General features: G+C 43.5%; 1 protein-coding gene across 3 annotated transcripts in view; it reads left to right on the top strand.

The window, feature by feature from the left end:
* Positions 1–3,252: 3,252 nt before the first annotated feature.
* The window catches only part of RAPGEF3 (Rap guanine nucleotide exchange factor 3), a 78,764-nt gene continuing 58,860 nt past the window's right edge, over positions 3,253–23,156 (top strand). Inside the window, exons 1-2 of one of the 3 annotated variants that reach the window (XM_087710647.1) lie at positions 3,253–3,729; positions 5,673–5,888. In XM_087710647.1, coding sequence (XP_087566773.1) covers positions 3,724–3,729; positions 5,673–5,888 — 222 coding nt within the window. In that variant the 5' untranslated portion in view covers positions 3,253–3,723. Of the gene's footprint in view, positions 3,730–3,851; positions 3,980–5,672; positions 5,889–12,114; positions 12,249–23,156 lie in introns of those variants that run through there. The other 2 variants (XM_087710649.1, XM_087710648.1) reach the window with 2 other exon arrangements.

Raw genomic sequence — 23,156 nt, 5'->3', positions numbered from 1 at the left:
GAGATTGTAAATTGACTACTAAGTTAAATTCATTAGCAAATAACCATTGGTAACAATGATGCTTCTGTATAACTGCATCTTAACCTAGGTTTCAGTTGAGGAAGTCACGGTATACCTAATCACATTGTGCATTATATGTTGTGCAATCTAAGCCTTAGATGTCAACACTGGAGCGGCACTGAATTCCCATTATTTTAGATTTGTTTAATCACATGTCACACTTCAGTGGGCATAAGTTTTCAGGACACTTAAGTTCTAGGTTCACTTATTATTTATCTGTTGCATTTCCTCCACTAATACTCCAATCTTCAGCGATTCCTTCTTTAAATAGTGTGTCTACTGAATCAGCTTTTGTAAGCAGTGACACATTGACCTCTTACCTTCCGACAAGGGTGTCAAATTCAATTTCATTGAGGGCTGCATCAGGCTTGTGTTTGACTTGGGGGGGGCGTGGCCAGCTTGACATCACTTATGTCAGCGATGCCTGTGGTGGCCCAAGTGCTCTGCCAGCGAAAACAGGCTCGCAAGCTCCGTTTTTAGCTGCAATGGCCTCCTGCAACCCTCTGGCAGGGAACATGGAGCTCAGGAGGGCCACATACTGGTAGAGGCACCATGGGCTAGCCCTCTGCTGTTTTCAGGATGGCACTGAGGGCCAGATCTAAGCACCCCGCAGGACGACCTTGAATTTGACACCCCTGCCTTACAAGCCTGTTGAATTTCCCTGGATAAACTCCTGCAAATCAACTCTGCAAACTGTAGCAAACTGTAGATTCTTCTACCAGATAAGGAAGAAAGCCTCCAGCTGAATCAGTGGTGTAGCACCATTAGTCCAGAAAAAAATATTGAGTCACATGCTCCTGTATTTATGTTTATTGGGCTGTATTATTATTAGTTAGTGAAAATAGACATTTTTAAAACATGATTGCAAAGATAATGTAGGTCAGTTGACACCAGCATCTTAACTGATTGACTGAAAGTCTCCAAGTGGGCTTCAAGCCTACGGCAAAACTGGAACTCAAGAGTTTCTAGCCTGATGCTTTCACCACTACACACAACTTTAGTGCAGGGTGCAATGGAAGAACCATAGCAGCTTTCTGTTTAGAACAAACAGCAGTTCAATTATTCTTAATTATTTTGGTGCCTTGCGTCAGTGTGGAATTGTTGGAAGAAATGTCCATCTGGGTTCAGTTCCAAGCGGGGAGAAAGACACTGGAAACATGGAGACTGCTTGGAAAGATGGTTTAATGGTGGGCAGGATCACATGGTTTTGAGGTCCTGGGCAAAAAAGAGAAAAAGCACATGGGTGAGAGAGATTTATACCCGCTCTTGGGCACCGCCTTGGAGCTTCCTGTTCCTGTGTTACAAATGTATTCTAATTGGTTGTCAGACTCCCATGGGGCCATGCAGAGATAACTTTGTAGTGTCTTGCGTTTAATCTTGCTGGGTGATGTAATCTCTACAGGTGCCATGTGGTGAGTTCTGTTGCTAGATGGATAGAGGGCTACTCCTACCTTTGTTGGATCTGGTGAGGGCATTTGCTTATGAATAGACCTAGCTATCTCTTAAGTGCTGACATCTGCTGTGGGTTATTGAGGAGGGTGGGCTCTGTTAAGAGTGTGTCTGATTCCTGTGTTAAAAAAAAAGTTGTTTCTCCATTTCACAACCAGGGAAATATAATATTATGCCTTTTTAATATTTCATAGAATATTTCATTTTTCTAGGAGAGGGGTGGGTGCTAACTTCCTACAGACTCTTGGTGACTGCCTGAACAGGTTTCTGCAATTTTCTGGGCAAGATTTCCAAATCTTGGTTTGCCATGCCCTTGTTTTCTAGATCTGAGAGAGAATGATTGGATCAAGATCATCCAACTGGCTTCATGCCCAAGGTGAGACTCGAACTCGCAGTCTCGAGGTTTCTAGCCTGATCCTTGAACCACTACACTAAACTGGTTCTCCTACACTATGATTCCTTGCACAGTCAGCCAGATGTTTAGACCGGATAATTGGTTTTTTAAAATTAAAAATATTAGAAAAAAAACTTTTACAAATGTTTACCTCCCCCCCTTCCCTCCCCCCCTAGCCCCCCCCAGGACTTCCCAGAACCGATACAGGGTATAAATCTTTAACAAAGATATTCTAAAATAAACTTAAAGAAAGTTAGTATCATCTTTCATTTGAGCTTTAACTCCTCTTTGCTAGGCTAACTCTAAACAGATTATATCATTCCTTGTTTCTTCAGTCATAAACTGTCTGGAATTTCTTAGTCCCATATTTATTTTGAATATAGTCTATCCGTCTTCTCCACTCCAGCTTATATCTCTGATTTGAGTGGTCCTTGAGATATGCTGATATTTTAGCCATCTCTGCTAGGTTTGTTACTTTTAATGTCCATTCTTGAATAGTAGGCAAATCTTCCTTCGGACCGGATAATTGTTATTGAGTGCATTAGTTCACGCATGTTCTATGCTCTGGTTTAAACGTAGCTATTTGAATAAACCCTGTTTTCCAGGGTTCTAAGATGTAAACCAGTGTGGGAGCTTCACCACATGCTATCCCACAGCGAAACAGACAGCACTGTGATTGGGAAGGGTTAAAAAACATATTGGGTCTACTGCCATCCTGTGGCCTGGTGTTGCTCAGTGCCCACCATATAATCAGCCCATCCTGTCTTGCAGGTTGCTCCATAAGGGTACAACACACACCGTGTTTGGAAGAAAAGGACAATACAGCACAAACCGTAGGACAATAGTAAAGAACAGGACAGGGAAACGGAAGAGCCACAGTGGTGTGTGTGTGTGTATACACACTGCTTCCAATGTCGAACAGGACCGAGGAGACTCAAGAGTTCAAGTTTCCCTTAGCCACATAATTCCCCCCCTCCCTCACCCCAGTAACTTTGCAACGTGAAGGTTGGGGGGTGTAAAACGACCCGTAGGGTAAAACGGAGCTCTTAAAAGTCAGAGTAGGTCTGACCCCCCCAAACAGAGAAAGATCTGTGGAGAACCGCGCGTGTTTTTCTGGCGGCGATAGGCTCCAAGAAACGAGGCAGGTCGGATTTCTGAGCGCCCGTGGATTTCTCCAGGGCGGCGGCGGCGGGAGTCGGTTTAGTGACTTCTGGCAGCGCCTTGTGCTTCCCATCGGCCACTTTCAGAGGAGCCCCTGAGCCGGCGGCCGCTTTGAGCTCGGGACTCGCTCTACCAGAAACGTCGCTGCCTGCCCTTTTCCGAGCGGGGTGAAGGGGTGGAGGAAGTTGCTCCCGGGCTTTTCCAGCTGAATGCTTCTGGGCTCAGGGCCAAAGGTTCTCCTGGCGGCAGCCTTGGCGGCGCTTTTTCTGATTTTGCTCCCGTCCCGCGGCTCCAGAAGAGGGAAGGTGCGAAAGCAAGGAACGTGCGCGCGCGCGCTCCTTTCCCCTCTCGCTGTGTTTGTTGTGTGTATGTGTGTGTTTGTGTGTGTGTGTGAGAGAGAGAGACAGGGAGAGCAGGAAGCCAAGAGCGAGAAGATCCTGGTGGCTCCCGGGCGTGCCGGCGAAACATTTTTTCCAGGGAGCACGCGCCGAACCGGGTCGCAACTTCAAACCACAAAGAAGTCGCGCTCGTGCGCTTTGTTAACGACTCCCCCGCTCCAGGATCCCATGTCGCGGCTATCCTAACAGCGCCGCGTGTGACTCCCGAAGGCTGTGGGCTCCGCTGCGCCCGGAATTCTCAATGATGACCCGGCACCGGACATGAAGGTAAGCGTGGGTCGCCTTCTGGGGGAGATTCCTGCTGTCTGCGGGTCTCCACGGCCGGATTTATAGGAAGGTGGGCGCAGGATTCCGGCACAGAAGGAGCTGGGCTTAAACCTGCCGTAAAAGAACGAGAAAGAAATTGCGGCTACCCGGTCGTTCCGACGCTTCAAAAGTTGGTAGAAGAAAATCCCGGATAGGAATTAAAAGGAAAAGGAGTGTTCTCAAAGCAACCTTGGTTGGATCGGATTTTCAGGTCAGATCTCTCATTTAATAACACAAGATGGATTTCAGGAAAACCATTCTTCTCCTGAGTTCTTTTCCTCCCTTCCTCAATGAATGCTGTGGCATTCATTGTTAAAACCACAGAAGTAAAAAGTTTTGACTGCTCTAAAGTGCAATAAAATACCATGTATTTGTGTGCGTGCATGCGTGTGTATGTATGTATATGTTTGTGTGTGTGTGCGCGCGCGCACGCGTGTGTCTCAGTGGCTAAGACACTGAACTTTTGATCAGAAAGGTCTGCAGTTCCAATCCCTAGTACAGGTCTCTTCTTCTGTGAGCAGGAGGTTGGAATAGATAACTTCCAAGGTACCTTCCAACTCTGTTACTGTTTACTGTGTATATATGTACGTATGTATATATATCTGTATGTATGTATGTTTGTATGTATTTATGTTTGTTTGTATGTGTGTGTGTGTATGTATGTGTATGTGTGTGCGTGTGTGTTGTATTTGTGCTGATAAATAAAGGGAGACTAGTATAGATCTATTTCAAGCTATTTAGCTCTTATCAGCTAGCCATACCCTTACTGGGATTCGAACCTGTGCTGTATTACATCTTAGGCAGATGTGTTAGGTTCGAATCCCAGTAAGGGTATGGCTAGCTGATGAGAGCTAAATAGCTTGAAATAGATCTATACTAGTCTCCCTTTATTTATTTATCAGCACAAATACAACACAAATGTAACAAAGACAACAGTAAAAATATTGGGTTTCTGTCGTGATGGTCTCTTGTGACGAGCCAATAGACAGAGAATAGAAGCAATTAGCTTCCTCCCATAATTGGGGCATACCAAGGGTTGTGACACTAAATACATACCTATTTCCCTGGCTCAGATGATAAAGGAGGAGAACCTTGTGGCTTAGTGGTTAACACAACTGCTTAATATGTAATACAGCACAGGTTCGAATCCCAGTAAGGGTATAGCTAGCTGATGAGAGCTAAATAGCTTGAAATAGATCTATACTAGTCTCCCTTTATTTATTTATCAGCACAAATGCAACATATATCTATATCTATATCTGTCTATGTCTATGTCTATGTCTATGTCTATGTCTATGTCTATGTCTATGTCTATGTCTATGTCTATGTCTATATCTATCTATCTATCTATCTATCTATCTATCTATCTATCTATCTATCTATCTATCTATCTATCTATCTATAATCCTTGACTTACAGCAGTTCATTTAGTGACCAAAGTTACAACAGCATTGGAAAAAGGGACTTATGACAATTGTTCACACTCATGACCATTGCAGCATCCCCATGGTCATGTGATTTACATTTGGATGCTTGACAACTGGTTCATGTTTATGACGGTTGCAGTGTCCTGGGATCATGGGGTCATCTTTTGTAACCTGACCAGCAGAATCAATGGGGAAGCCAGATTCACTTAACAATCGTGTTACTAATGTAACACCTGCAGTGGTTCTCTTCACAGATATAGGCAGAAAAATTGTAAAATGGGGGCAAAAATCGCTTAACAAATTTCTCACTTAGCAACATAAATTCTGGACTCAGTTGTGGTGGTAAGCTGAGGACTACCTGTATACGTGTGACAATAACACTGCTCTTTCGAGCAGAATATCCAAGGCTGACAGGATGGGGAAAAGGAATCATTCTGGTATTTTTTTTTCTTAGCTATTTTTTTCTTGTTCCCAAAGGTGGCCTGGACCGGGCAGGGAAGGTGGAATGTCGAACTTCCACCGGGGGAGGTTGCAGACTTGTCCCAGTTCTCCACGGGACTCGTGGATTCGATCCCTGAAAGGAACCTCCTCTACGAGCTTTGGAAAAAAATGCACTTGTTCCGTAGCTACAGCTATCGGATCCAGCTGGAGGGGCAGCTGAACAATGCCCCAAGGATCCAGGGCATCCGATGGGTAAGTAAGAATGCTTGGACGTTGCAGACAATCGGGTCGGTCCTATTTTATGGGAGCTATTGGCCAATTTGTCTAGGCTCTGAGGCTTGCACACTTGGCCTTGGAGAGGAGGCCACTTGGAGACCCAAAGATTGTAGTTCAAAGAATAACGTGGTGGATATGTCCATCTAGGAGCGTTCTCCCCTCAATGGGCAGGAATATTGGTACGGCTAAAACAAATCATTCATTTAATATTGTGCCTGCAAGTCAGAGTGACAGCAGAGTGCTGACATGAGCAGGGCGAAGGGATCAGCGTGCTTTCACTTTCAGGCAGGATGTGAAATCTCTTTACATCACCAGAATCTGAGTGTGCGTTTTATTTTAGTACAGGCCTAACAAATAGTCCTTGGGTGTCCTGAGAAAGTTTACGTCTTGTCCCTAAGATCTCTTCTGTTGTCAGAAGGGGTTTGTGGTTGATTCCCCCCCCTTATTTTTTAATATTGCTGTTCTTAAGAGAAATGTGTTGTTGGTTCTGTTTTTTTCTTTTTTGCTTTCTAAGAATGATGCTATTGAATGAATGGCTAAAGCCATCCCACGCATGGTCTTGTTTATCCTTTATGGCAGTGTTTCTCAACCTTGGTGACTTTAAGTCCTGTGGACTTCAACTCCCAGAATTCCCCAGTCAGCAGACTGGGGAATTCTGGGAGTTGAAGTCCACAGGACTTAAAGACGCCAAGGTTGAGAAACACTGCTTTATGGTGAAAACCTTCCTGCTCCCAAGGGGTTCAGGGTTACTTGAGTCGATCCTCAGAACACCAGAACAGACAGTGTACAGGTAGTCCTCGACTTACGACCACAATTGAGCCCAAAAAAGTTTGCGTTGCTAAATGAGACATTTGGTAAGGGAGTTGCGCCCTGTTTTACGACTTGTTGTTAAGTGAATCACTGCAGTTGTCATGTTGGTAACGTGGTTGTTGAGTGAATCTGGCTTCCCCATTGACTTTGCTTCCAAGAAGGCTGCCAAAGGTGATCACATGATCCCAGGATACTGTAACCCGTCATAAATATGAATCAGTTGCCAAGCATCTGAACTGAATGTCAAAAGGGTTAACCAAAGAGGCAGTTTCTGTAATCAGGGCAATAAAGAATAGGCTAGAAACCCCACCAGAATGTTTCCTTCCTGCCTTCCTTACAGGATTAGCCTTGTAAAGTGGAAAAAAACAAAATGAGATTTCTTCCAACAACCAGTTCTCTGAACCTCTTAGAAAGTTAACAACTGGTTCTCCCAAATAGGAGCGAACTGGCTGAATCCCACCACTGCATTCATGTATTAACACATACTGTATGCAAATTGCAATGTGAGGGCATCTTACCCATAAGTAAAACGTGAATATTTGCAGGATGAAATAAGCAATCACGTGTATCTTTAAAAAGAATAAGTGCCACGTTGATTTTAGGACTGTTTCAGCTCTTTTCAAACATTTCTGATTAAGCCATGATTTTCTTACATAAGCTTCGTAGCTTAACCGGTGGTCAGATAATACTATTTCCAGTATAATAATGAGTTAGATCCAGTTGTTTTTCCCTTTACACAAGATCAAGATGTAAATAGGGTGGCTTCCCCCACCCACAGTTTTCATGTGCCATATCTGGTCAGTGAATAAACACATTGTTATTTAAATCATCAGTTTGAACTTGGAGTACTCTTTCCTTCTTTCTTTATTCAGATGCCTGGAAGTATATGAGAGGATATATACATATATTTTTAATAAATATTCTACTCCAAGATCTGTGGCTTTAGGGTTAGAAAATGTCCAGAGATATGTGGATGAACAACATTCTCTAAAGTATCTGTTCATCCTTTTTCCCCCTCCCTCCCCCACTCTGCACGCACACATACCCATCACAGCTGAAGTGGGAAATAATGGAGAAGAACATTTTTGCAGCTTTTTTAAAAATTTCAAAAGGCTATATATTGCATTTTGAAGTTTTCTTGGGGTGGTTTATAACACATTGAAATCTCCAGGTAAGATTTAGAAGTCACTTTTAGTGTATCAAAATGCTTGATGAATAAAAAAATAATTTTGCTCGGCATCAAATAAGGAATAAAATAATAGGAGGGGGATTTCTCTGGGATGGACACTTTAGAATTGGGACCACCACTAAGAAGGTCAGCTTCTAGTTTATATATATATATATATATATATATATATATATATATATATATATATATATATATATATATATATATATATATATATATATAATCTCCATATCTAGTAGCTTAGTGCCAATACTTTGAATTGGGAATGAAAACAAATAGGGAATGATGCTGATAATATAACACTGACTGAATAAATTCAAAATGCTGGGTTCTGATTAGCATTCTGCAGCAGAAATCTGGCACCTTCCCCAACTCCTGATCACTATGGAAATATATATTTTCCTCATTGGAGACATCTCAGGTGATTAGCTACATGGTATCAGACCTGGCTACCTGAGAGACCACCTTCTGCCAGTTACCTCCCAGAGACCTATTAGATTGCACAGACTAGGCCTCCTCCGGATTCCATCTGCCGGCCAATGTCGGCTGGCGACTCCCCGGGGGAGGGCCTTCTCTGTAGCTGCTCCGGCCCTATGGAACGATCTCCCCGTTGAGATCCAGATCCTTACTACCCTTCCGGCCTTCCGCAAAGCGACTAAGACCTGGCTGTTCCGGCAGGCCTGGGGCTGTTGATTTATCCAGCCCCATCCTAAGTTATGAATGTTGTCGAATTTTTAATGTTGTTTTTTTATTCTGTGTATGTTCCCCCCCCTTCCTTTTTTACCTGTAAGCCGCCCTGAGTCTTCCGAGAGTGGGCAGCATACAAACCAAATAAATAATAATAATTAGCATCTATGTGCACTTAACACAAGGTTTGGAGGTTTTTTGCTCCATTTGTGGTTAGGACTCCTCTCAGCAATCTTTGACGAATGAGAGGATTCTCACTGTCTGGCTTGCTAGTCTAAGCTCTTGCTTTTGATCTTGTCTGTGGAAATCTATTGGCACTGAATTCATGATACTCTGTTGTTACTGGGTTCCCTTTGGTGATTTCAATCAGATGTGGGACAGATAGGCTGGGCCCTGGTTGCCAGAATGAGCTGGAGAGCTTGCAGATAGAATATGTAAAAGGATATTACTTATAAGATCCCTAGATTCAGCTTTTGAATTTTCCAACTTCGATCACTGGATCACTTTGATAGATCACTTTGATCCATCCTTTGTCAGTGGCTGTACTTTCTTTCAGCACCCAGGCAGATAACAGCAATTAGAGTCAGTCTCACTAACTGAGGTCACACCTTGGGAGAAGCCATTGGGTGGCTTGATTGGGGTTCACCTGTGGCCTGCATGAACCCAGCCACTGTGACTCAGTTAGTAATACTCTGATGAAAAATCATGACTTAGCAAACGTATAAATAAGATCCCCCTTTATTTTATTGCTGCTTTCTTATCACCACAACATTCTTTTTATTATGGATCTTTTCAGGGAAAGTCACTTTAAAACCTTATAGTGGGGGAAAGAAAAAAAAAAAGGAAGAGATAGCAGTTTGGGGAATGGGATCTCTCCTATTTGATAATGGCTGGGGAGGGGATGCATCCTTCACACTCCTGAAAAAAATACGTTCGAAAATCCAATATTTCTCAACTTCAGCAACTTTAGGATTTGTGGATTTCTACCCCTAGAATCTCAAGCTGACCAGGGAATTCTGGGAGTTGCAGTCCACATAATTCAAAGTTGCAAAAGTTGAGAAACACTGATCTGGCCAACTGCTCAGCATTATGATTAAGCTTAAAGTAGCAGTTTGAGTTCCTTGGCCACCAACAAGTAACAAATAAACAAACCGAAAAAAGCCTGTTCATTTGCTTCTAAGCAGGATGTGCAAGCAAGCACCCACGCCTGCCTGAAAGCTATTTTTTCCTGAAAATAATAGCTTTCTTTTAGAATCCAAGGAGTAAAAAGAAAGCCTCAGCTTACTTAGGAGTGAAAAGAAAAAGCACTTGTTACAAGCTCAGAATAAGTGGTTTTCTTTCTAATTATTTCCTAAGATTAGGAAGTGCTCTGGGACTCGAACCTTCATCTTAACAGGGAGAAAAGAAAAATATATTCCAGGAGTTAGATGTGATTCAAATTAGGGCTGAAGGACATAAGCTGGCAAAGAGATCCTCGAGCCTTTGAGTTTGTTCAACAGAGTCTTCATTTCCCTGACTAAAGAGCTGCACACTCCCTCCCATTTCAAGGAAGGCAGCTTCCCCAGGGAACTCCTGGCTTTTTTCTTTGGTCTAAGGAAGGGCGATACCAAGGAATAGCCAAACATAGCTAGGAAGAAAAGGACAGGCTCCTGGTTTGGCTTCCTGCCTGATTTGACCGGATTTCTGGCGACAGACGGACTCCCTGGTCTTTTGCATCCAGCAGCCGGAAAAAGCAGGGTGGGGTGGAAGGGGGAGAAAGGGGAGGTGATGGTTCCCTTCGGAAGTGGCTTGGCCTCTGTGAGTTTGAGCGGTTGCCTGGAAGAGTGGCCGTTCCATTGACCACATGTGCAGTGAACCCTGAGAGCAAGGCAGGATTCCTCGCGAAAAAAATAATCCTCTGGTGCAGTCAATTTCAAAGGGTTCCAGGGATCTATCTGTTCCCCACTTCAAAACCGGAAGCGGTAGGAAGGTGTCATCACTGTGAAATCAATTCCAGGCACTGTAGAAAGAGGATAAATTAGACCTACCCGTGGAGGAGTATACTCTTAGTTACTCCCTGCTACAGAGTAGTATTGCAGTGGTAGTATTGCAGTGGTCTGTGTACCCAATTGTTGTGCTTGCAGAATTCATGAGTCAGAACCCATCAAGTTGAGACTTTTAAAGCTATCAAGATTAAGAAAAGCTTAGCACGATCAGTATATGTGCCAGTTGAATTGGTGCAACAGAGAATAGAACTGTAGTTGGAAGATTAGGCTGATAGGAGGCTGGGGTGGTGGTGGTGGTCTTTGTTTAATGCGGCAGTTCCAAAAGCTTCTCCTTAAAAAAATTAGCATGATAAAATTTAACATGGTGACTTTGGAAGACGCTGTGATAATATAAAGAGAAGGTTCCACTCATATCTGTCTGGACACAAATTTTAGCTGGCCCTGCAAAATGCTGGGCAGGAGCGCACTTGAAGAGCTGAAGAGAGGATGGGCTCGCTCTTGTTACTTGTCAGTGTTAATCAGCTGACAAGCTAATCATCTGCCTTGGGGCTCCAAATAGTCAATGGTTTGGAATTCTGGGTGTTGCTGTGCCAGTGCCCCATGGGAGCAGTCCAGAGATGGCATTCGGCAGGTTCTGACCAGTTCTGGAGAACCAGTAGTGGAAATTTTGAGTAGTTCGGAGAACCGGTAAATACCACCTCTGACTCCCATCTATTCTCTGCCTTCCAAGTCCCAGCTGATCGGGAAGGAATGGAGATTTTGCAGTATCCTTCCCCTGCTACGCCCACCAAGCCATGACACGCCCACCAAACCACGACCACAGAACCAGTAGTAAAAAAAATTGAATAACACCACTGGAGCAGTCCAATGGGGAAGGCTGATCTACTGTAGTGAAGACAAACTCTCTTAAAAAAAAAAACTACGTCGTTATATGTTTTTATAAATCTTCTCTATGGCACATTTCTTATCCTCTCCTCTGAATGATCTCTTAGAATTAAAGAGATGCCCTGCTCTTGGAGAAGAGGCATCCCGATACCAGTTTCTACGCAAGAGAACCAATCAGGTGCTCAGAATTTAAACATAACTCCAATCAAACAACCAATCATACGACCAATTGACCATCCTGGCGCACACGACATTTATAAGCTAAGGAGAATAGGACAGGACCATCCTGCTGCTGATGTTACTTAGTCTGGTAACGAAAGGTTCAGAAACTAACCTTGAAACAAGCCGGGAGAGGAAACCACTGCCAAAATCTAAAACCCGAGCTACAAGTATTTTCTATGACCTATTTCACCAGTTTCTCAAGCTCAAGATTCATGATTTGTGCATGATATCAAAGTGTAAAGGGAGAAAATGGCCCAGATATTGTGAAAACTCCAGGTGGTTATTAGGACAGCAGGGGGAATCCAGATTCAAAGGGCAAAATGTGGTTGGGAAGATGCAGGAAAACAGTGTAGCCCTTATCAGGAAGGCTTTAAATAGCTGTTTCATTTCCTGAGCTTGTATGGCTGCCTCATATCCCAAGGAAAGCACTCCCGAATCCCATTTTATCCTTGAATCCAGATCTCTGCAATCCTCCTCCAGGTCAATTGAGCTACCTCTCCTTCATTGCACAAATGAGGATACTGGAAATAGGAGGCTCTTTGTGCTCCTCAACAAATGGTAGGTTATAAATATAACAAATAATTTCCTCCTCGTATAGAAATATCTAAATAGGGTACCTGCAGGAAACTGGTGTGACAGGAAAAATGCTAAACTAGGATCTTTGTAACTGCGGTCTAATTTTCTATATTTCTTTCTTGATGAAAGAGCCCATTGAGTTCCTGCTGACAATATGAGTGAGAGTGGGCAGGGCCCTACTCCGGTTCTTATTTTGAGAGGATTTATTTTTGGATTGCAGAAAGGAATAAAAGTGGTGTTTGTCTCAGGACTGCTGTGAAAGTAGAGAAGGCATGAGCTGAGCTACAAGTAACACTTGAAATGAGTAACAGAGTTGGAAGGGACCTTGGAGGTCTTCTAGTCCAACCCCCTGCTTAGACAGGAAACCCTACATCACTTCAGACAAATGGTTATCCAACATCTTCTTAAAAACATCCAGTGATGGAGCATTCACAACTTCTGGAGGGAAGCTATTCCACTGATTGTTCTCACTGTCAGGAAATTTCTCCTCAGTTCTAAGTTGCTTCACTCCTTGATTAGTTTCCACCCATTGCTTCTTGTCCTACCCTCAGGTGCTTTGGAGAATAGCTTGACTCCCTCTTCTCTGTGGCAGCCCCTGAAACATTGAAACACTGCTATGATGTCTCCCCTAGTCCTTTTTTTCATTAAACTAGATCTGTGATGACAAAACTATGGCACGCGTGCCACAGGTGGCACACAGAGCCATATTCACTGGCATGCAGCTCTGGCAACATGCACACACCAGTCAGCTGGTTTTTCGCCCTTACAGAGGGTCGGGGGAGGTCGTTTTCACCCTCCCCAGGCTTTAGGAAGCCTCCAGAGGCTGGGGAGGGCAAAAAACGGCCCCAACGGGCCAACTGGAAGTTCAGGAATAAACTTCCGGTTGGCCCATTGGGCCTGTTATTCTCTGGTCTGTTGGACTAGTTTTCCCCTGCCCTCCGGAGTGCCTTAGGGGGTTTAGGGAAGGCTGTTTTTGTCCTCCCCAGGCTTCAGGAAAGCCTCCGGAGGCTAGGGAGGGGGCATGCATGCATGCATACCAGGGTGTTGTTGTTGCATGCACTTGTGCAGGTGGATGGGGAGGATTGAATTGGTGTGGGCATGCACATGTGCGATAGTGCGCTTGTACGCAATTTTGGCACGCCATAAGAAAAAGGTTCGCCATCACTCAGCTAGACATACCCAGTTCCTGCAGTCGTTCTTCATATGTTTTAGCCTCCAGTTCCCTAATCATCTTTGTTGCTCTTTTCTGTACTCTTTCTAGAGTCTCAGCATGGAATAGGAAAACCTTATTGTTCCATCTCTTGAGAATTCTCTATGCTTTCCTTCTGGTGGTTAGGAACAAAAACAGATAGCGGTGAGGTAGGAAACCATGGAGATGATTCCATAGTAAGCTGGCAGGGGATATTCAAGAAATTTATTTGAACTACTTTCAAGCAAACCAGTGGCAAAGCATCAATTATTCTCTGCACATATTTTATCTGCAGATTCTTACCTTAATCAGTACTGTACTACGGAAAGAAGAGCAGGACAAAGCCCCTGTCCTGATTCTGTACATGTATTTGCAGGTGTAATTCCACATATTCAACCTGTGGATTCCCTGTGGTGAATGAGATGGGCATTTTGTGTAGTAATCTGGGATTCTGCACAGAGTGGAGCCTGAAGAAACAGCTGAGCTGCTCTGTAGTTCAAGATTACCAGCTGTGAATTGGATTCATGCGGGTTTTTTAATTCCTGGGGGCAGCTTAATAGGGCAGAATGACTAGATCCAGGAAATAATCAACACTTCTTTGTGGATATAATGCTACCTGCCTTGAAGCAAGTGGGTGGTATGTTCTGTTGAAGAAACCTTCCTTAGATTTCTCCTTTTGACCAGTACCCAACTTTTCCTTTTGAGGAAAAGTTATTAAGAAGTTGCTGGGGAACCATGGAAGATTTTGGAGGAAATAAGTATAGTATCTGAATCCTTTTCAGTTAGGTTTCTGGCCCAATCATGGGAAAGATACTCTACTGCTTGCTTGGGTCAATGACTTTCTCAGGGGCTTAGATGGGGGTTGGGGGAGAGTGTTACAACTATAAGTGGCATTCAATACTGTATCATTGATTGTGGCATCTTTCTGGACTATCTATATGGGTTGGGAGAAGGGTGGGCTTCAAAAATTGCAGCAACGGGTTCGCTGCCCTGTTGCCGGGTGAGTGTGGCCATGGTGGGCATGGCCTAGTCAGCCTTCTGCATCACGGAGTGGGGAGGCGTTTTTTGCCCTCCCCAGGATTTGAAGGCTTTTCTCAAGTCTCCGGGAGGGTGAAAACTGCTTCCCCCGGGCTCCAGAGTCTCTCCAGAGGCCGGAAACTTCCGGCAGGCTCATTTCCCCACTCCCTGAGCCTCTGCACAGGCCCTGAACTTACCTGGAATGATGAATGGGCCACGTGGAGTCTCTTGGGAGGGGCTGGGTGGGATGGGCATGGCCAGCCAGGGATGGCATTTGAGGGTTCGCTGAACTGTGCAGAATCCTAGCTAGAGGATCGCCCGGAACCATGCGAACCCCCAGCAATCCACCCCTGGTTGGGAGTGGCAGTACAATTTTATTCGGCTCCTATCTGAGTTGGCAATCATAGTCAGTGGTGATAGAGGAGAAAGACCCAAGTTCTTGGATCTTTCTTTATAAACTTCTACAAGACCTGGTACTCTCCTTTATGTTTCTTTACATGTTTATGAAACATTTTACAGAAACCATTGGTCATTTGGGGAGTAGTTTTAGAGCAGGGGTGTCAAACTCGTGTCATCATGGGATGTTTCAGGACTTCTTCCCACTTTACTAAATCGGCTGGGGGCGTGGCCAGTGCGTGACGCATCCAGCCTGTGGGCTGCAAGTCTGATAGCCCTGTCTTAGGGGATTCACCAATATACCAATAACACTCAGCTTTTATGCTGCTACCTCCAGTTATCTATCTATCTATCTATCTATATCTCTATATCTCTATATCTCTATATCTCTATATCTCTATATCTCTATATCTCTATCTCTATATCTCTATCTCTATCTCTATCTCTATCTCTATCTCTATCTCTATCTCTATCTCTATCTCTATATCTATCTATACATCTACACATCTACATCTACATCTACATCTACATCTACATATCCATCCATCCATCCATCCATCCATCCATCCATCCATCCATCCATCCATCCATCCATCCATCTATCTATCTATCTCAAAGATGCCATGGAAGTTTTTGAAGATACCTGGATCTGGATGGAATGAAACAAAATCCTGCCAGGCCACAGTTGTTATTGCCTGCACAGGGTTGGTGTGCTTTTAAAATGCTCCATCCAAAGTCCCTAACAACAGAGTACTTTTGGTTGCTCTTTTTAATTGCTTTTGAGAATTATTCTGAACAGGATCACCGTTTCTGATTTAGGCTCTCAATTTCCAATGAAGCAGCAGGTAGGAATTCTGGCTAGGGTGCTTGGCCTAGCTTCTGATGGTATCCCAGTTACAATCCCACCAGGACCAGGATATCCTAGTGATGGTAACTCAAGTTTTGATAATCTTACAGCTGAATTACTGTAATGTACGTTCATGCAGGTGTGGTCTCAGTTGGCATTTTCATCCAGTATATATTTGACGTGCCCTGAGGCCTAGTGATACAGTGGTTAGAATGTGATATTTCAGGCTAACTCTGTCCACTGCCAGCAGTTCGATGTTATGGGGCTCAAGATTATCTCAGCCTTCCATCCTTCTGAGGTCGGTAAAATGAGGACCCAGATTGTTGGGGGCAATATGCAAATAATGCTTCTTCATTGTAAACTACCCAGATAGTGCTGTAAAGAACTATGGGGAGATAGGTAAGCCTAAATGCTATTGCTCCTCTTGTAATGTGAACTGAAGAAGGAATTATCACGATGACAGCTGTAACTTTTACAGCAACCTCGTTGTTGTACCATGTTTCCCCGAAAATAAGACAGGGTCTTATATTCTTTTGCCCCATGAAATATGGCCTTGGGCTTTTTATAGGGGGAGGGCTTATTATTTTCTGGGGCAGGTGAGAAGAGAGGCGCACCTTTTACCTTTCCAGCTCCATCGCGTTCCTCACCATTGTGTTCAGGGAAGCCGCTGGTTAAAAAAAACCCCTCTCACGAGTTCAATCAAACTTCTTCCTTCTCACTCCCTGTCCCACCTGCCACCCCTCGCTAAAAGGATGGTGGGGAAGGGAACCAGGCAGGCTGCCTTTACCATTGGGGTGAGTTGGGCAGTGTTAGGCCGTGAGGGGCGCCTCTGATCTTTCCAGGTCCGTTGCATTCCTCACCCTTTCATCCAGTGAAGCCCCTTGTAAAAAAAAAAACCTTGCGAGTTGAACTCATGAGGTTTCTTTTACAAGGAGATTCACTGGATGAAAGGGCAAGGAATGTGATGGACCTGGAAAGGTAAGAGGCGCGCCTTGCTTCTCCCATCCTCCACCTGCCACCCCTCGCTAAAGGGACGCCGGGGAAGGGAACCAGGCAGGCTGCCTTTACCATTGGGGTGGGGTGGGTGGTGGTTTTTTTTGCATGAGAAGAAATGGCGGGAGGAGGTGATTGCATTGCTGGTCTGCCGCACTTTTTGTGGCGGGCTCTTTGAGCGGGAGGGAAGGCTGGGGGTGGAAGCACTTTGTTTCGCCTGCCGCTGTTTTTGCGGCGGGCTCTTTTGGAGCGGGAGGGAAGGGCGGGGGGTGGAAGCACTTTGTTTTGCCTGCTGCTGTTTTTGCTGCGGGCCCTCTTTTTGTCCCGCAAGATGTACCGGTAGGTGGTACAGTGGTAATGGCGGGAACCGGTTGCGCATGCGCTTAAATAGTTGGGGGTGGACTTATTTTCGGGGGAGGGCTTATTAAGGTGCATGCTCTGAAAAGCCCGATTGGATTTATTAGCAGGGCATGCCTTATTTTTGGGCAAACAGTTTTTTTAAAAAAAATAGTGTTATACAAGTGATACCGTTTGCTGAAAATTATGTCTCTGGCTTCCATGAGCCTGAAGCTCTTTTTCTGAATATTGATTGAACTGTGACCCTTTTCCAGCATCTGAGCAGTTCACTTGAAAGGGAGAGCAGATGTGGAAGTTCAGCACGGTGACTTCTAGGATAGGATAGAATCTAGGAGGAAAAATGGAAGCAACAGGAACAAATCTGGATACTGAGATTTCTGGTACAGGAAGTCCTCAACTTATGACCATAATTGAGCCCAAAATTACTGCTGCCATGTGAGCCATTTGTTAAGTAAATTTCCCCAATTTTATGTCCTTTCTTGACACAGTTGTTAAGTGAGTCAATGCAGTTGTTCAGTTAGTAACACGATTGTTAAGTGAATCTGGCATCCCTTTGCTTGTCTAAAGCCAAAGGTGATCATATGACCCCAGGATACTGCAACCGTCATAAACATGAGTCAATGGCCAAGCATCGGATTTTTGACCATGGGGAGGCTGCAATGGTTATAAGTGTGGAAAATAGTCATAAGTCGCTTTTTTTCAATGCTGTTGTAACTTTGAACTGTCACTAAACGAACTGTTGTATGTTGAGCACTCCCTGTATAACCATATTCAGAAGACGTGGTTTCTCACTCCATTTATAGTGTGTCAGTCCTTTAGCCCAACTGAGATAGTGTTGTCTCCTTCGACTCCTACTTTGGTTAGCTGAAAGTGTCAGCCTCTGTTTTGCTGCTTGCTTTTCGGCTGCCATTGAAACGGGGAGGGAGGGCATCAGTGGTGGGTTTCAAAAATTGTTCGAACCTACTCTGTGGGTGTGGCCTCCTTTGTGGGAGTGGCTTGCTGCCCATGTGACCAGATGGGAGTGGCTTGCCACCCATGTGACCGGATATGAAGATGCCGACGACACTTGTCAGAACCACCTTAAATTACCTCACACACAGCACTGGCATGCATAAGAATAGGATGTAAACTTGTTTTTTAAAAGACATCTTTGATTTGCGTTAAAACAACTTCAACACACGCAATGTTCTGATTGCACCACAAACGCAGTAGTCATCCTTACCTTTCACAGAGATACTGAGTTTTATAAATATGAGCCTGATAGTGTAGAATAATCATATCTAAGGACCAGTGGTGGGTTTCAAAAATTTTTGGAACCTCTTCTGTAGGTGTGGCCTGCTTTCCGGGTCCACTTGTGGAACCTCTTCTAACCGGTTCGGTAGATTTGACAAACCGGTTCTACCGAATAGGTACGAACTGGTAGGAACCCACCACTGGAGGGCATGGTATTTGGGAGTGGGAAATAATCTGTACAGGAGGACTGTTAATTGGAGTTGTTCTCACCATCTATTGCGCATATGGCAAGGAGGGGAGTTTCCCACCAATGCCAACTGTCCGGCATACCAACCTGATGATGATTTTTGAAGATGTCTCCCACCTGACAGCTGGGGAGATATTGGATTGGACTGTGGACTGGGGTTACCAAGGGGAGGGGAATGGGTCATGTATGATATCAAATGCTTTCGCGCGCTTTTGCTCAGATCCAGCTTTGCTTAGCTTCTATTTACTTATAATCAGTAAAAGTACTCTTAATTCTGCAAAATGGAGTTGAGTGGTTTCTTTCTTGGTTATTAAGTGAAGCAGCCTTGACAGAAAGCTTTTAACTGGGGATGCTAATGATTGAATGATTGTCTTGTGAGTTATAGATTCTCTTCTCAGGGCAAGGTGTGGAGCCAGCCAGGAGGTAAACAGAGAAAGCAGGGAAGCTCTTAGAGGTGAGGTATTATCTGCTGTTGGCAGAACAAATGCCAAAAGGCAAGGACAGCTTGATTCTTGTGCATTTCTGCCTTGGTAGCAAGCCAGATTTGACTACAAGTCTCTGCATAGCGATTCTTAACTAATCTGCTTGGCAACAGCAACTGGTATCTCTCTACCTCCTGAGAGCGAAGCTGAACCAGTTAATGTTTGGAGTTCAGTTTCCAGCCTCTTCTGCCACAAAACAGGTCAGACTGGTCCCTTTGAAGCCAAGTCCCACCATCACCACTACCTGGACATCTTTCATCTGTTTTGCAAATGCAATGCTGCCTTTTCGCAACCTGGCAAGCAAAAATATAACTCCAGCTTCCAAGGTTTCAGATCCTGCAACTTTTTTAAAAGAAAAAAAGCCATCATTTGCCGCTGCGATGGGTCAGTCAGAATTTTTTCACTCGCCCGATGTTAAGGTAAGGGGAGAAAACGGGGCAGGAACCCTATGTGTATTTATGTTTTCATTTGACGTTTATATATGGAGCACATTAAGTTTTATTTCTTCAGGAGTGAGTTAGGGTCAACCACAATTTTCTTTTTTTTTGATCTGTTGCTAGAACTGTATTTGAAAATATCCCATCATCAGGAGGATCTGTTTGACAGATCTCTTCAATAGCTATTCATTACCCATGTTTATATGAGCACTATATTTTCATTATTCTCCTTTTTGTTTGATTGCGGCTCTTCTGGAGTAGGGGAGCCAAGTATCCTTAAGTACTGTCACATCAGACTCCTTGCTTCCCCAGAAGATTGCAACAATTAAGATGATTCTTCCTGGTGTGTGATTAAAATCAAACCTCTCCAGTGAAGTGACAGGGTGAGTTTTCAAGAATTGAAATGTTGCTTAGCTGTATCACTGTGGTGATTAAGGTGTTGGATGACATTTAGGGAGACTTGGCTTCAGGTCTCCATTCTGTTATGAAATTGTTTAGGTGACCTTGTGCCAGTAATTCTCAATGACATAGCCAGTTTGTGGTTCTGTAGCTAAGTTTGGCAGAAGGAAACATGGATTTCCATTTCCAGGAAGAAAATAGGAAATGAAACTAAGTAAAATAAGTATATAGGTAAGAAACAAAATAAGGGGGAAGCGTTTCTAGGTTTAATTTGGCTTACATAGTCACAGTGTAGGTATGTACATAGATACACACTCATATGCACATACACAAAGTGTACCAAAAGTCAATTCCAATCTTTCTTTCTTTCTTTCTTTCTTTCTTTCTTTCTTTCTTTCTTTCTTTCTTTCTCTTTCTTTCTTTCTTTCTTTCTTTCTTCTTTTTTGATAAAACGTTACTTAGTGCTGTAATTAGGAATGTTCAAAGGTTATGTCTCAAACAAGTAAGGACCTGTTTTGAAAAAAAACACATCATTTAATGTAATTTTTATAACAAATTATTTATGGTTCCTGGCTTTTGTTACACCCTTTGTGTGTCTATGTTTGTGTGTGTGCATGCACTTTTGAGTCAGTTTTTGATTTCTGCCTGGACAAGTCATTGCAGTTTTCTTGGCAAGGCTATTTGGAAGTAGTTGCCATTGCCTGCCTATTACCAGCTTCCTAGGGGTTCCTAGAGTTGAGACCAAGGTCATCCAGCTGATTTTGTGCCTAAAGTGGGATTAGAACTCATAGTCTCCTGGTTTCTAGCCTGATGCATGTATTTGGTTATAAATACATAACCAACTTAGTCAACCTCCAACCCTGTGGTGATTGACTAACAGTGGACTCCGCCTTCCCTGAGAGTGACACAGATATAGTTTGAATAAGAGAATGGCTATCTCAAGATGAGGGACAGTTCTATAGCACATTTGCGTGAAGACAATGGCAATAAGGTTTCCGTGTGCTGTTTTCTAAATGTGATTGGGTGAAGTGGTTTAACTAACCTAGCAGAATTCAAACTTTTTTCTTCTGTTTATTTCTAGTTTCCATTTTGAGTTGTGAATGACAATTCTTAATTAAGTGCCCTTTCAATCAAAGAGCAGCTGGTTTATATTACAAGTAAATCTAGCTGGATTAGACATCTATATGCTCAATACTTTATTGATTATAAGGATCAGCAGCTGAAAGTGTACATTTGATGGATCTGGAGGGGTTGTTAATCTAGCCCAGAAATATTTTTTGTGTGTGATAGATTTTGATGTCCAATTTAATGGACCCATGAGAGGTTTGGGTTAAACAGTATCCAGCACATAGTGTTTCCTGAATAATGATATCATTTTGTAATGGCTTCAGACAGGTGGGGAGTGACATCAAAATGGAACAAAAATGGTGCCACTAAGAAATAGAAGGGAATCAATGACATGTTCCAAGGGAATTCAACTATTTGCAGTAGTGAAAGAATGCTCTCTTTAAAAAAAGAGGACAAAACATTCAGAAAATCCAACCCAACCTGTTCAGGAATTCCCAATGATTGAGAACAAACCGAGAAAGAAGAACTAAGGGGGAGGGAGATTGTATCTTCTGCTTGAATACCAACTTATAGTCAAACTGACCGTGCCAAGCATGATGTGTTTAACTGTGATTTTAGCTAAGATTCATGCAATGATTTAGAAATCTCAGTGGAAGGATTCATTCAATAAACTAAGCCAAAAGCAAATGGATCTTCATTATGGTATATTATCTAGGAGAAATGTAGAGTTGATTGGTTGGAATCTCAAGCAAAAATAAGCCATGCACCCAGTCCATCTACTAGCAAATCCCTTCGCCACCCTTATATGTGATAGAAGGAGAATTAGATAGGAGCTGGCTTCTACTGCAGCCCAGATATTTCTCCCTGTGTTTTATACTCGGCATGCCCGTTATACATTTACCTGCCCATAAAAGAGATAATTTACTGGAAATTTAGGACCTTCTGGACCTCAATTTGCACCTGGACTGACTGGTGTCAAATGGAAAATCGCTTACATTTTCAGTGTTATCTCTGAGTACAGAAAGTGGCACCTGGCCCTTGGTACGAATGCCAGCCAGTCACGCCTACTCAGGTGATGTAATTGCATTGAGAGATTGCAGACCAGGCAATTTTTTCTTTCTAAACTAAGGCTTGCAGCAATGATGGGAACGATTTGTCCTTTTCTTTAAGCCTAACCCACAGAGTAGATGATAGGATTTAACCTGCATTTCTATGAGTGGGGTTTTCTGCGCTCATCCTAGGTCAGAAATAAAAAAAGAAAAGGAAATCGGTAGTTTACATGATTAATATAATGTCTGACCCATGATTCTAGTTCTTGAACGATTTCAAAAGAATGAGATCCTTCTCCTCCTCCGCCCCCCCTTCCAGTCTGCCCCACAGTTTTATGTTACTTAAAAGCGTGCTTGCTCTTGTGGCATAGTGGAAGGAGAGATAGCTGGCTACAGGAAGGGATAAAGTGGTGTCCATTTTACTTTCCTTGCAACTTTCTCAAAGGCTGTTGCACTTGGTCAATCAAGAAATCAGAAGGAGCCAGCTAGCATGTTCTGATTAGCAAATGTTATTAAAAGGCATAAGCATTAGTGAGTAGCTGCTTACTCCATCAATTGCACTGTGTGGAATTGTGGCTCATGAGAACATCCATCTTTAATACTGTAACACTGTTGGTCAGAAAAAAAAGTTCTATCAGATTCCTCATTTTTTCAGCACCATAAACTAACGTATTTTTCAGAGTATAAGACGCACCCTTTTCCCTTCAAAAAAGAGGGTAAAAATCTGCGTGCGTCTTATCCACTGAATATAGCATTTTTGGCCTCCTGAAACCACACCCCCTTTGCAAAAATGGCTGTGCATTGCCTTTATGAAGCTTCCAGAGTGCTCCTGAGGGCTGGGGAGGGCAAAAATGAGCAAAAAACAGGCCGTTTTTTGCTCGTTTTTGTCCCCCCCCAGCCCCTAGGAGCACTCTACAAGCCTCATAAAGGGTATGCATGCCCTTTTTTTGACAAAAAAACCAGATCTGTTTTCGTGAAAAACGGGCCAGTTTTGGGAGGTCTGCAGAGTGCAAAACTTTTTTTTTCCCCTAATTTGCCTCTTCAAAATCTTGGTGTGTCTTATACTCTGGTGCGTCTTATACTCCAAAAAATATGGTAACTTGGCTGTTCTCCTCCAATATTTGATCAGTCAAAGGTCAATGGAAAGGCAACAGTGACCAACCCAGTGGGGTTTTT

Source organism: Thamnophis sirtalis, unplaced genomic scaffold (genome assembly GCF_051295495.1).
Source record: "Thamnophis sirtalis isolate CommonGarterSnake01/CBP01778 unplaced genomic scaffold, rThaSir2_p1.2 scaffold_3, whole genome shotgun sequence".
Lineage (NCBI taxonomy): Eukaryota > Metazoa > Chordata > Lepidosauria > Squamata > Natricidae > Thamnophis > Thamnophis sirtalis.
Note: the sequence above shows the minus strand (reverse complement) of the source record. Positions and strands in the feature narration are given on the sequence as shown.